Below are 13,032 nucleotides of genomic sequence, written 5' to 3'. Positions count from 1 at the left end.
TACTCCCACAAGAAAGGAAGCTCCACATAGGCAGGGTTTTGTCTGTTAGTTCAGTGCTAGTGATTGTATTTCATACTTTGTACAGAATATTAACTTTTTAAAAAGTAGATGCTAAGGAGTCAAGAGTCTCTGTTAAGCAAGCATTTTGTTGAGCATATACTATGTGCTAATCATTTATTATTTTGTAACTTTTCAATAATTTCAGAAAAGTTGCAAAAATATTACACAGAATTTATATAAACTGTTTAGCTAGATTTCCCAATTGTTAGCATTCCATCACATTTATTTTATCACTTTGTACATATATATATATAATTTTTTTCCTCCTGAAATATTTCAGAGTACATTGCAGAGGTAAGTGCCCTTAACTTCTAAATATTTCAGTGTGTATTTTCTATAAACAACGTAACCACAGTTCAGTGATCAAAATGGCTACAATACTATAATCTATAGATAATCAAATGTCATCAATTTCTGAGGAAGGCAGAGAGATGCTGGGAGCAGTGTTTTAAGAATGGCCTTTGGGCAGGATTTGTGAAGAAGAGTCTGGAGCTCTTTCCAGTAGGTACCATGAAATATTAATGGATATTATAGGACAAAAAGGTTCTGGAGGCAGTGGAGAATGCTGAATTAAACAGAGATAAATGCTTTTGCTGCTGCAGGATTTAACAATGAAAATTTCTCAGAGGGGAAATGTGATCACTGTAATGATAGCTGCTATGATTACTGGGCACTTGTCACCATGCAATTGTTTATTAAAGAGCAATCCTAGTCCTTCCATGTAGAAGCTGGTGTCTGTAGGCTTTCTTCTTGCTATGTGGTTGAATTAACTCTAAGGATGAGAAAATTCAGTTCTTAAACTGGAGTACCTATATGTCCTCCACCTTTTCCACCACAGTTTTCCCTATTATCAATATCCTACATTAGTGTGGTACATTTGCTACAATTTATGAACCGACATCGATACTCATTATTAAAGTCCATTGGGTTACATTACTATTTTTCCTTTTGTACAGTTCTGTGGACTTTGACAAATGTATAAAGTCTGTGTACATGACTGGTAGCCACCATTACGGTATCATGCAGAATAGTTTCACGGTCCTAAAAATGCCCTGTGCTCCACCCATCCATTCCTCCCCCCAAACCCTAGCCCCTGAACCCCTGGCAACCACTAGTCTTTTGAATGTGTCTATAGTTTTGCCTTTTCCAGAATGTCATAATCGGAATTACACCATATACAGACTTTGAGACTGGCTTCTCAAACCTAGCATTATGCATGTAAAGTTCTTCCATGTCTTTTTGTAGCTTGATAACTCATTGCTTTTTATCTCTAAGAACACTTTCCTCAAGACCCTCTTTAGAATTTAGCAGCCAAAAGCATGTGGAGGACCCGGAGGGATGCTCAGCCTAGGTGCGCTGGGGAGGTGGGGGAGGAGTGCTCTTTTGGCGCTGGACCAATCGTGGTGCGCCGCTCCTCCTGGCCGGCTGCTGATTGGTGGTTGCCATAGCTCCGGGCACTCGCTTGACAAGATGGCGGCGAACGGGCGTCTGAGGCTGGGACTCTGCTTCCAGGCCTTTCGTGGATTCTAAAGCGGGCGCTTCTGGAGAGCGGGTCCGCGAGCACCAAGGCATGGGCTTTCTGTCACCCGCGCCTCTCCTGTTGGGGCTCCTTCTTTTGCAGGGCATCTTAAGGCCGCTGTGGGGTGACCTCGGTGCGTACGACGGGCTGCAGAGCTGGGGCTGAGGGGACGAGGGGTTTAAAGGGCCGAATTTAGGACTCCTGGAAGACATCTACCAGAAAAAGTCATCACACACACCTTAGGCAATGGCTATTCAACTATTAACTCCTTCCTGTCCCCTTCCTTCCCGCCTAGCTTTCGTCCCATCTTTCATCCGTATGTCCGGCCGTGAAGCCAGAGCGTCCCTGGTTGGAGGCACCGAGAATTTGACGGTATCTCTGGCCCTGCTGAAGGACGAGGCAGGTAAAGAGTCCAGGCCTTCTTTTGCTGAGTGTGGGAGTTAGATCAGCTCCAGTCCTAGGAGCCTGGCAAGATGGCATCCTCGGGGCCCCCTGCCTCCATCGCGTGCATAGTCGAGATGGGGAGGGAGAATTACTACTGTAGGCCAGAGAGGATCTGCAATAGGCTTGGTGAGAAAAAGCTTGAAATAAGCATGGCTGGCATCATTGGACTCTCCCTATAGGTGCTTTACATGCATCACCTCATTTTCTTATTAGGAACATAATCTTTATTTTTAACCTCATTTGACAAATGAAGAAATCAAGTTTCAGAGAGGTTGTCACATTAGTGCAAGGCCACACAACTTGTAAAGGATCCAGCTAGGATTCAATCTTAGGCGGCATGACTCACGAGTGCATGCCTTAACTGTTGGGCAATACTGCCTTCTGTTTTAATCTCCTCTATAGGAATGTTGCCAGTTCCTGAGTGTAGAGTGCTGAGCAATGAGACAGGAAACTGGAGTTTGACCGTGACCCCAGGAAGGGTAAGGCCAGAAACAAAACTTTCTCTGCAGTTTCTGTAGAGGTCCACATTTAGTGTTTCTGTTGTGTTTCTCTTGATTTGCTTCGCATTGTTATGAAATCGTGGTCTGTCAGATCTGGTACACACCCATACGGCCTAGAGGTTCTTATCCTAGGGTTAGCAGTCCTTGGACTAGTCTCAAGAGATCTGTGAACTCTGAAATTGTGTGTAAAATGATGTGTATATATACCTTTTTCGGATAAGGGGGACTCCATCTTCAAACAGATTATGATTCAAAGCTTCATAACCAGTGATCTCATTCATTTCTACCCTTATGTATAAGGACAATCCAGCCTGGAAAGAAAACACATCTCCCATTCAATGAGTGTTTATCTGCTGTCTGCTATGTGCAAGATATATTGGAGATAAAAGGATGAGAAAGACAGAATCTGCCTACACCCCAGGAATGAATATTTTAGTAGACTTGTCCAAAGTTATTTTGATGTGATAAGCTGGGAACAGCATTCTTTGGCTTCTTGTGAATTTAATAACTAGCTGGTAGGATTATAAAGATACTAAAAGGGTGCTAGATGAGCTGAATTATGAGGCCTGTGTTTAGCTTGCTGTAAGTATCCCAGAGTTACTGGCTTGTATGTTAAGGTGAGGATTAGAAGTCAGGACTTCTGTATTGTCATAAGTTTACAGGGTGGCATTGAACAGAATTCCTTTATCTTTATATATAATTCTCCTTTTGTGAAATGATCTGAAGCTGTGTGTTGTATTTTCTATTATGTTTACTTACAATTAAAGATGCTGTTTTGAGTCCCTATAAAAGTACAACAATATTTCCTTTTTAGGAAGCATTGGAAGTGACAGTGAGGTTGAAAAGAGATCTTCAACAGTGTTCCTCTAATGAGACTGATTCCTTCTCAGAATCACCATGTATTCTCCAAACTCTTCTGGTTTCAGCATCTCACAATTCATCCTGTTTAGCACATTTACTTATTCAAGTGGAAATTTATGCCAACTCTTCTCTGACCCGTAATGCATCAGGCAAGTAAAGTATTTGACTATTAAAAAATTCAAGTAAAATATTATCTATTGAACTGTGTGTGTGAAGGTGGGTCTATGGGAATTCTGTGCTTTCTGCATCATTTTTTTGTGAATCTACAACTTCTCTAAAAAAATGAGGTAAAAATTATCTAATTGCTTTCAGGCATATAATTTGCTTACAAGCATATATTTTTTGTACTTTATTCTTGATTCCATCTTGCCTTCCTAAGTTTATTTTCCTGTTGTTTAGTATTCTTATTTTGGAAATTTTTATTTATTAATTATTTTACCTAAGATTTATTTCATCTTGTCCACTGGCTGCATCTTTGTGAACTGCTTTATTTATTTATTTTTTCAATCTACTAAATTTATTTTGACATTTGTTCCACCTATTATTTATTTATTTTTAATCCATATGTTTTGCTCATCTGTCCATAAGGTAGATAAAAGAAGCATCAGACACAAGGTTTTCACAATCACACAGTCACATTGCGAAAGCCATATCGTTATACAATCATCTTCAAGAAACATGGCTACTGGAATACAGCTCTACATTTTCAGGCAGTTTCCTCCAGCCTCTCTGTTACGCCTTAACTAGAAAGGTGATATCTATTTAATGCATAAGAATAACCTCCAGGATAACCTCTCAATTCTGTTTGGAATCTCTCAGCCATTGACACTTTATTTTGTCTCATTTCTCTCTTTCCCCTTTTGGTTGAGAAAGTTTCCTCAATCCCTTGGTACTGAGTCCCAGCTGTGCGCTGCTTTAAATCCTTTTTGGAGAACATGAATTGAAAATTAAGCTAATTTATTTCTATGTATTAATTCCTATAACTTCATATATATATATATATATATATATATATATATATATATATATATATAAAAGGAATGGAAAGACTCTAAGTGAGTTTATAACAAAACAGCAGATTTTCTATGAAAGCTTTTGACCTCCAGTTCCTCTTCCCAGCATTAGCTGGTCAGTATTCCTTTGCTTAAAAACACGTACATATGCATAGTAATAAGACATCATTTACAGTATTTTAGCCCTTTAAAAATATATATAACTTTGAGATTGTGCTATATGAATACATGTAGGTCCACCCCATTCTTTTTAGCAGTGGCATGGTATTCTGTTGAGTGGATATAGCATTGTTTAATTAACCAATCCCTTACCGAGTCATTCTCAACGTTTTGCTGTTGTAACTAGTGCGACAGCAAATCGTGTGCACATGTACATAAATCTTTGGACATGGGAAAATGGTTTTGTGTGATTCTTCCCTTCATATAATGTCAGTTTTCTGAAAACAAAAGAACATTCAGGTAGATGTGCCAATGTTGAGGTGTCTGCCCTGATCGGTGTCCATACTTGGCACCTACCTTGTCCCCTGCAGCGCACCTACCTTGTCCCCTGCAGCGCACCTACCTTGTCCCCTGCAGCAAACTCTAGCTGCTCTTGCCTTTATGGTCATCTGGAATGGAGGAAGAAGATTTTGTCTTTAGTAGCCAAGGCCTTTCACTTTAAGACTCTGGCATTGTGACTTTCCTTTCTTATCACATCCCTTTAACAGTATTCCTCTTGTGAATGTAAAATGTAGGTTTGGAAATTGAGGTGGATTTTGCTACTGCCATTCAATGGAATACTGTGCCCTCTGTGTACTTACATGGAAAAATCTCGAGGATACATTGTTGAGTGATAAAAGTAAGTGTAGTAAGTCTCCATGGGGGCAGAAATAAGACCATATATTTATGTTTGCCTAAAGAAATTCTGGAAGGATATCTGAGAAGTTTATAATGCATTATCTGGTTGGGGAAAGGGGTTATGTGGGAACAGGTAAGGGTTGAGAGTGACGGCTTTCACTGTGTAGCTTTTTAATATCCTTTTTGATCCATTTAAACCTTGTGGATGTATTATTTATTTAAAGATTAAATGTTTTTTTCCTCAGAAGAAAAAAACATTTTATAATGCCTGGAATTCAAAACATATAAAAAAATATATATTCAATGGGATGTTTTAAAAATCTACAGGTAGCCTTTAATAGTACATATACCATTCAAAACAATGACCATTCTTTCCCTTTACAATTATGCTTGAATATATATAGGTAATATTTCAGAATGTTTTGTACAAATACCCAAATGTAAGAAAATTAGAATCTTTGTGTATTAGTAATTATGAGTTGTCTACTCTGAGCCCATGAAGTTATGAAAACTTTTGCAACCAGTCAGGCAGAGATCAGAACAAGAAAAACAATGGAAAGACAGACAGGAGGTATGTGGCATGCCTGTTAGCAACAGAGCCTGTTAGGATGTGTAGTCAGAAATGGTTAGCAAATGACATAGGAGACATATAGATAGATACGCAAACATCTATCTATATATCACATAGTAAAACCCTGTTCTAAAATGCCTTGCCGGTATCACACAGGCTTGATTACACATGATCTGTTGTGTAGGGCCTCTCCTTTGTTCCCTGATAACCATTGACGTACTAGGGTTCTAGTATGTTACAGCTTAGCATATATATAATTAGTTGCCTTTTAGATGTTTTAACTATCTTTATAAAATTATTCAATAAAGTTAACTTAATAAATAATTATTGCTATATAGTTTTCCAGCATGTTCCAAATCCTAGGATAAAAGTCAAATTCAGCAGTTTGAAGCTTTGATCTGATAAATTTTTGCAGAGAAGCTGGAAGCTTTACTGTCTCTAGATTCTGAGCTAGGAAGCTGTACTATATATAACACATTCCCTTTTCAATAAAAACAAGTCTAGGAAACTTTAATGTTCTCAGGGGTTTAAGCAACAATCCCTGCTGATTAGTCCTCTTTAAGTATTTCTTGTATGCATCTATATTATCCCCAATTGCATCATCTGTGTCTTGAATTTTTGCATCATTTCCTCAGTTGGTTTCTCTGTCTCAGCCATGCCCGGCTCAAATTTGCCCTCTGCCCCACTGTCTATCCACACCACCAAAGTACTTGTTCTGTCCACCTGTCTCTGGTAGCCTCTTCTTAAAAGTCTTCCGTAGTCTCTCATCTATTACAATTCCTGAATCTGTATGGGCATCAGAGGACCATGGTTGGGAACTCTACAGAGTCCCAGCCCTAGCCTAGTTCATGTTATTTTCTCTGCTTGGAGTACATTTCCCACCCCCCACCCCCTTTCCTTACTACCGTCCACTCCTCCCAGTTCTTACATGGACAGACTCCTCTATATGTTTCAGGCTCAGCTCAGACATTTTCTCTGCTAGGTATCTTCCCTGACCCCCAGCCTAAGTCCAGTGCCCCCATTGGGTTCCTTAACAGATCTATTGTGATGTGTTGACATAGCCTGGTCACCTCTCTCCTCCCCATCTGAGTGGAGGCCCCCCAAGCTGCTGTGTCTCCTCAGCTCATCAGGGCACAGTGCAGCTCCTAACACCTTACAGTGCTGACTAAACATGTGCCTGGACCTGCACTGTTCATGAGAGCAGTCACTAATCACATGTGGCTGTTGAGCTCATTGAGTTGTGCCTCAGGTGTAAAACATACACTCATTTTTGAGGATTTACTTTGAAACAAAGAACATAAACCGTCATTAATAACTGTTGCATCGATTGCCTGTTGAAATGATAATATTTTGGCAATATTGGAAATATTAAATTAACTTCAACTGTTTCTTTTCACATTCCTTAATTTGGCTACTGGGGCAATTTAAAACTACATATGTGGCTTGCTTTATGTTCCTAATGGATAGTGCTTGTCCAGATATATTCTTGAAACTTAGAAAATTCTTAAAAATTTGGAACTTTCCCTTTGTTCACTGATGCACAATTAAAAGACATTTTCCTAAAACAAGATTTGAGTTTCTGAGGTAATTGCATCTCACCCTGGGGTCTGTGTCCCCCTTAGCTGATGCCCCTGAGTCTGTGGCCCATTGGAAAGAGTCTGTACATCATTCCCTTCTGAAACTGTACGTTTTGGGCATCTAAAATGTCCAGACCCCAAAGTCCCTGAAATTTTTTTACCAAAAGAAAAAAAGAAGTTTATTGAATTAGCCAACACTTAGGGACACAGTGTCCAGCAGGGCTCCGCCCTAAGGCTGTCCTACTACCAGTGTGCACTGATCACAGTCACTGGGCTAGCCAGCATTTGTTAGACAACTTCAACCCTTTCAGGCTTAACTCCTCTAATGTTATATCCTGAAAATGGGAATTTTAAAAAAAGGAGGATTACTGTCAAAGGCAAATGGGGGTGAGAATAAATATATGCTTTTTTTTTATTATGCTGTGCTTTATTTTTTAATTTTTATTATTTAAAAATTTTTATTAATAAAACCAATCAACATACAATATGAAAATTCTTTTTTTGGTCACATGGTTGTATATTTATCATCATGATCATTTCTTAGAACATTTGCATCAATTCAGAAAAAGAAATAAAAAGAAAACAGAAAAAAAAATTTATAATACCATACCCCTTATGCCTCCCTTTCATTGATCCCTTGCTATTAAATTCTGAGCTTTATTTTTAAAAAACTTTTTATTTTGAAGTATTTTCAAAGTGATAGAGCAGTTAGAAAAATAATACAAACCTCTTATAGAGAATTCCTATGTAACCCCTACCCTTATACCCAGGTCCACTATATTTAACCTTTTGCCACAATCTTATCATTCTATCTATCTGTCTCTCAATCCACCTATCTGTCCATCTATCTATCTATCAACTCATTTCCTGAACATTTGAATACGGACTGTATATATCATCCTCCTTAATACTTAATACTGAAATATACATTTCCTAAGAACAAGGATGTTCACTTAGGTATACACCTTAAGCACAGTTATGAAGTTCAAGAAATTTAACAGTCTGTATTCCAATTTTTTAATGTCCCCAAAATGCCTTTTTGGGCCTTTTCTTCCCCCCTACTAGATCCTAGCCAGGATCACTTAATTGCACTTAGTTGTCATTGTCTCTTTTAGTGGTTCATTTTTTTTTTAATTGAGGAAACATATATATAAAACATAAACTTCCCCATCTCACCCACTCCCAAGAATACCATTCAGTGGAATTGCTCATATTTACATTGTAGCAATATCCTTACCACCTTCATTCCTGAAACTTTCCCATTTCCCCAAACAGAAACCCTATACCTAATACACACTAACTCCCCATTCACCCTGCCCTCCCACCTCTGTCAAAGTGTACTCTCATTTCTGTCTCTGTGAGCTTGCATATTGCTTGATATTTTCTTTTTTTATGCAGTTTTCTTGAGATATATATTCACATCTTTAAAATGCAATTTTATTGATATATTTTCACATTTTAATGTAATTTTCTTGACATATATTCACATTTTTAAAAATGCAATTTTATTGAGATATATTCATATTTTTAAAATGCATTTTTATTGTGATATATGTACTCATTTTTAATGCAGTTTTATTGATATGTATTGTATATTCACATTAAAAAAATATTTTCTTTACAGTTACCATGGGTCTGAAATTTAAAATCCTAAATCTGTAACAATCCCATTTACTCTGATACCAAATAAACATCAATAGTATGTATTAACTATGATCCTATATCCCTCCTTTCCCCTACTTTTGTGTAATCTTTGTCCCTAATTACATATTTATGTGTTATGAATTCAAAACCACTTTCTCCTTACATTTTATGCATTTGTATTTTAAACCATGTAAGAAGTAAAAAGTGGAGTTATAAACCAAAAGTATAATAGTACTGGCATTTATATTTACTCTAGCATTGGTTACCCTTACCAGAGATCTTTATTTCTTCATGTGTCTTCAATCAAATGTCTATCGTCCTTTCCCTTCAACCTGCAAAATGCTCTTCGGCATTTCTTGTAGGGGTGATCTCTTTTTTTTTTTTTTAATTAAAAAAAAAATTAACAACAAACAAAACATTAGGCTATCATTCCATTCTACATATACAATCAGTAATTCTTAATATCATCCCATAGTTGCATATTCATCATTTCTTAGAACATTTGCATCGATTTAGAAAAAGAAAGAAAAAGACAACAGAAAAAGAAATAAAACGGTAACAGAGAAAAAAAAGATTATACATACCATACCCCTTACCCCTCGCTTTCATTTACCACTAGCATTTCAAACTAAATTTATTTTAACATTTGTTCCCCCATTATTTATTTTTATTCCATATGTTCTACTCATCTGTTGATATGGTAGATAAAAGGAGCATCAGACATAAGGTTTTCACATTCACAGAGTCTCATTGTGAAAGCTATGTCATTGTTCAATCATCATCAAGAAACATGGCTACTGGAACACAGCTCCACATTTTCAGGCAGTTTCCTCCAGCCTCTCCACTACATCTTGACTAACAAGGTGATATCTATTTAATGCATAAAAATAACCTCCAGGATAACCTCTCAACTCTGTTTGGAATCTCTCAGCCATTGACACTTAGTCTCATTTCACTCTTCCCCCTTTTGGTCGAGAAGGTTCTCTCAATCCCTTGAAGTTAACTCTCAGCTCATTCTAGGGTTTTTCTCAGTCCCTTGATGCTGAGTCTCAGCTCATTCCAGGATCTCTGTCCCACGTTGCCAGGAAGGTCCACACTAGGGGTGATCTCTTGGTGACAGACTCCCTCAGTTTTTGTTTATCTGGGAATGTCTTAATCTCTTGCTCGTTTTTGAAAGACAATTTTGTCAGATACAGAGTTCTTGGTTGGCAATTTTTTGCTTCAGCACTTTGGATATGTCTTCCCGCTGCCTCTTGTCTCCATGGTTTCTGATGAGAAATTGGCACTTAATTTTTTTTTGAGACTCCCTTGTATGTGACACATTGCTTCTTTCTTGAAGCTTTTAGAATTCTTTCTTTGTGTTTGGAATTTGACAGTTTGATTATAACATGGCGTGGTGAGGGTCTATTTGAATTTATCCTATTTGGAGTTTGTTAAGAATCTTGGCTGTGTATATTCATGTCTTTTGTTAAATTTGGGAAGGTTTCAGCCACTGTTTTTGGAATATGCTCTCTACACCTTTCCTTCTTTCTTCTTCTTCTGGGATCTTCACAGTGTATATACTGGTATGCTCGATGGTGTCCCATAGGTTACTTAGGCTCTGCTCGGTTTTCTTCATTCTTTCTTCCTTCTCCACAGAAAGGATGATTTCAGTTGTTTTACCGTCAAGTTCACAGATTCTTTCTTCTGACAGCTCCAATCTACTGTTGAACCCCTCTGGGAAATTTTAAATTTCTGTGACTGTGGTCTTCAGCTCTGTTTGGCTCTTTTTCATACTTTCTATTTCTCCATTGATATTCTCTGTCATTTTCCCGATTTCCTTTAGTTCTTTGTCCATGTTTTCCTTTAGCTCTTTGAGCATAGTTAGGACCATTTAAAAAAATATTTTTCTGGAATGGCTGAGGTCTGATCCTCCTCATTGATGGTTTGTAATGTTTAAATTTTCTCCTTTGCCTGGGCCACCACTTCCTGTTTCTTTATATTTTTGTATTCTTTTGTTGCAACCTAGTCATTCCGACATTTTTATGTGTTATTGCTGGAATTTAGACTCTGAGATGTCTGTTCCTTAAGTTCCTATCCAACTAGTGCTTTGACAGAGCTCTCCTTGAGTATTGGGAGCGAACAAAAAATAAAGAAAAAAGAAGGAAATAAAGAAAACAGCTTGTCTAGTCTTTGTAGATTGACCTGTGGGCTTATCCATACAATGAGTTTAGATTCTAGCTCCAGGCAAAGTGTAGAGCCTTCCTGACTCTTCTGCACATGCCTTTTGTACGGGATATGTGTGTGGCCCTAGGAATGGCCCTTCTCCTTTTTTACATGGATAGGAATATCCTCTTTACCCTAGGAAACAGTTTCTTCATGGGCCTGGGCATTGCACTCTGTGTCCCACAGCCAGCAATCCCTTACCCCAGGTGGCATGACTCGCCTGCCCTCCAACAGCATTCCATAGGAGAGCTCTGTGAGCCGCCTTCTACATCTAGGGCAAGTTCTGGAGCAGTGAGTCCCTCAGGCCACAATCAGACAGATTGGGCCAGACATGCATGCTGCCAGTGTGTACATGAGGGTCACTCTGCTCCCTCTGGAACCAGGACCAGGGGTCTGCACTGGGAGCTTGGGCAGCTCCACTCTGAGCCTGTATGGGGTGAGGGAACGGCCATCAGGGCTCCAGGAGTGAAGCCCTGGAGCACTTCCAGGGAGTGAAGGGAGAACCTTCTCTAGATAGGAGTTTAGATAAGTCCACTTTTCAGTAGTCTTTTTCTTCATTCAGCACTCGCCCTATCATTGCAGTACTTTATTTCCTGGAGCTTCAGCAAAGATGTTTCTGCCAGTTCTTGCGGGTTGTTCACTGCTTTCGTGGTGGGAACACAGTGAGGTGAAGCATCTCACCCTACCATCTTGACTGCAGGTTCTCAGTGTGTTGTGCTTACTTTTCAGTCATATCTTTGAACACAAGCCTCTATATTAGTTTCCTGTGACTGCTGTAGCAAATTATTACAAACTTGGAAACTTAAGACAACAGAAATGTATTATCTCCGAGTTCTGAAGGCTAGAAGTCCAAAATCAAGTGTCAGCGGGGCCATGCTCCCTCTGAAGCCTGTGAGTCAGGATCCCTCCTTGCCTTTTCCACCTTCTGGTGTTTACTGGCAATCCTGAGTGTTCCTTGGCTTGTAGATGCATCGCTTCAATCTCTGCCCCAAAAGACCTGCCACAGGTCTTTTCTCCGTGTGTCTCTTTCTCTGTGTTCTCTTCTTATCAAGAGACATGTGGGGTCAGGGTCCACCCTTCTCCAGTATGACTTCACCTTAACTAATGTCAGCTGCAGTGACCCTCTTTCCAAATAAAGTCACTTTCAGAGATGCTGGGGTTAGATTTCAGCATATCTTTTGGGGGTACTCAGTTCAGCCCCAAACAGCCCTTAAACCAAACAGGAAGTGAGGGAATGGTGAGAGGGATGTGGGACTATGTAGGATCATCTGGAAATGGTCTTTAATAGCAATAGTTAACATTATCGAATGTTCTTTATGTACTAGACTTGGGCTAAGCACTCTTCTGTTTTTAATTTTATCATGATCACATGAGCATGGTGTAAAAACTATTCCCAATTTTCAGGCAAGGAAATCGAGGCTCAGAGAGGTTACATAACTTGTCTGTGTCACAGAATAATAAATAGGTAACTGAAGTATGGTTCTGACATAGGTTCCTTGCCTGCACTCTGCACCCACCCCGTGCCCCTGTCACAGCCCTTCTGCCCCCCTACCTCTCATTGCCTAGAGAGCCTGTTACTGTGGTGAGTGTGCACCCGGGAAGGGAATGGGAGCCGGGGGTGGGGTGGGGAGAAGTTTAGAAACACTGCTTGAGTTTACCATTATTACCAATTAAAAAATCTGTGTAGCACAGTCAGTTAACACTCACTGAGCTACTGTCATGTAGGCATTTTACCAGGGCTGGCGTTTTAACATAAACAGGACAGAAAAGGTCCCAACCTTATGGATCTCACACCTTAAAA

General features: G+C 39.1%; 1 protein-coding gene and 1 long non-coding RNA gene across 4 annotated transcripts in view; one reads left to right on the top strand and one right to left on the bottom strand.

The window, feature by feature from the left end:
- LOC143683525 (uncharacterized) overlaps window positions 1-6,840 on the bottom strand; it is a 46,596-nt gene extending 39,756 nt beyond the window's left edge. The window contains exons 1-2 of the long non-coding RNA XR_013175513.1: window positions 6,734-6,840; window positions 4,960-5,005 (exon numbers count right to left, since the gene is read on the bottom strand). This is a non-coding gene — a long non-coding RNA (uncharacterized LOC143683525). The remainder of the gene's footprint in view (window positions 1-4,959; window positions 5,006-6,733) is intronic.
- Window positions 1-13,032, top strand: part of TCTN2 (tectonic family member 2) — a 35,761-nt gene that overhangs the window by 2,612 nt on the left and 20,117 nt on the right. The window contains exons 1-4 of one of the 3 annotated variants that reach the window (XM_077159606.1): window positions 1,488-1,712; window positions 1,875-1,982; window positions 2,426-2,502; window positions 3,338-3,533. In XM_077159606.1, coding sequence (XP_077015721.1) covers window positions 1,631-1,712; window positions 1,875-1,982; window positions 2,426-2,502; window positions 3,338-3,533 — 463 coding nt within the window. In that variant the 5' untranslated portion in view covers window positions 1,488-1,630. Of the gene's footprint in view, window positions 1-1,487; window positions 1,713-1,874; window positions 1,983-2,425; window positions 2,503-3,337; window positions 3,534-13,032 lie in introns of those variants that run through there. The other 2 variants (XM_077159604.1, XM_077159605.1) reach the window with 2 other exon arrangements.

Source organism: Tamandua tetradactyla, chromosome 5 (assembly GCF_023851605.1).
Source record: "Tamandua tetradactyla isolate mTamTet1 chromosome 5, mTamTet1.pri, whole genome shotgun sequence".
Taxonomy (NCBI): Eukaryota; Metazoa; Chordata; class Mammalia; order Pilosa; family Myrmecophagidae; genus Tamandua; species Tamandua tetradactyla.
The sequence above is the reverse complement of the archived record's forward strand: the minus strand, read 5'-3'. Positions and strand labels throughout refer to the sequence as shown.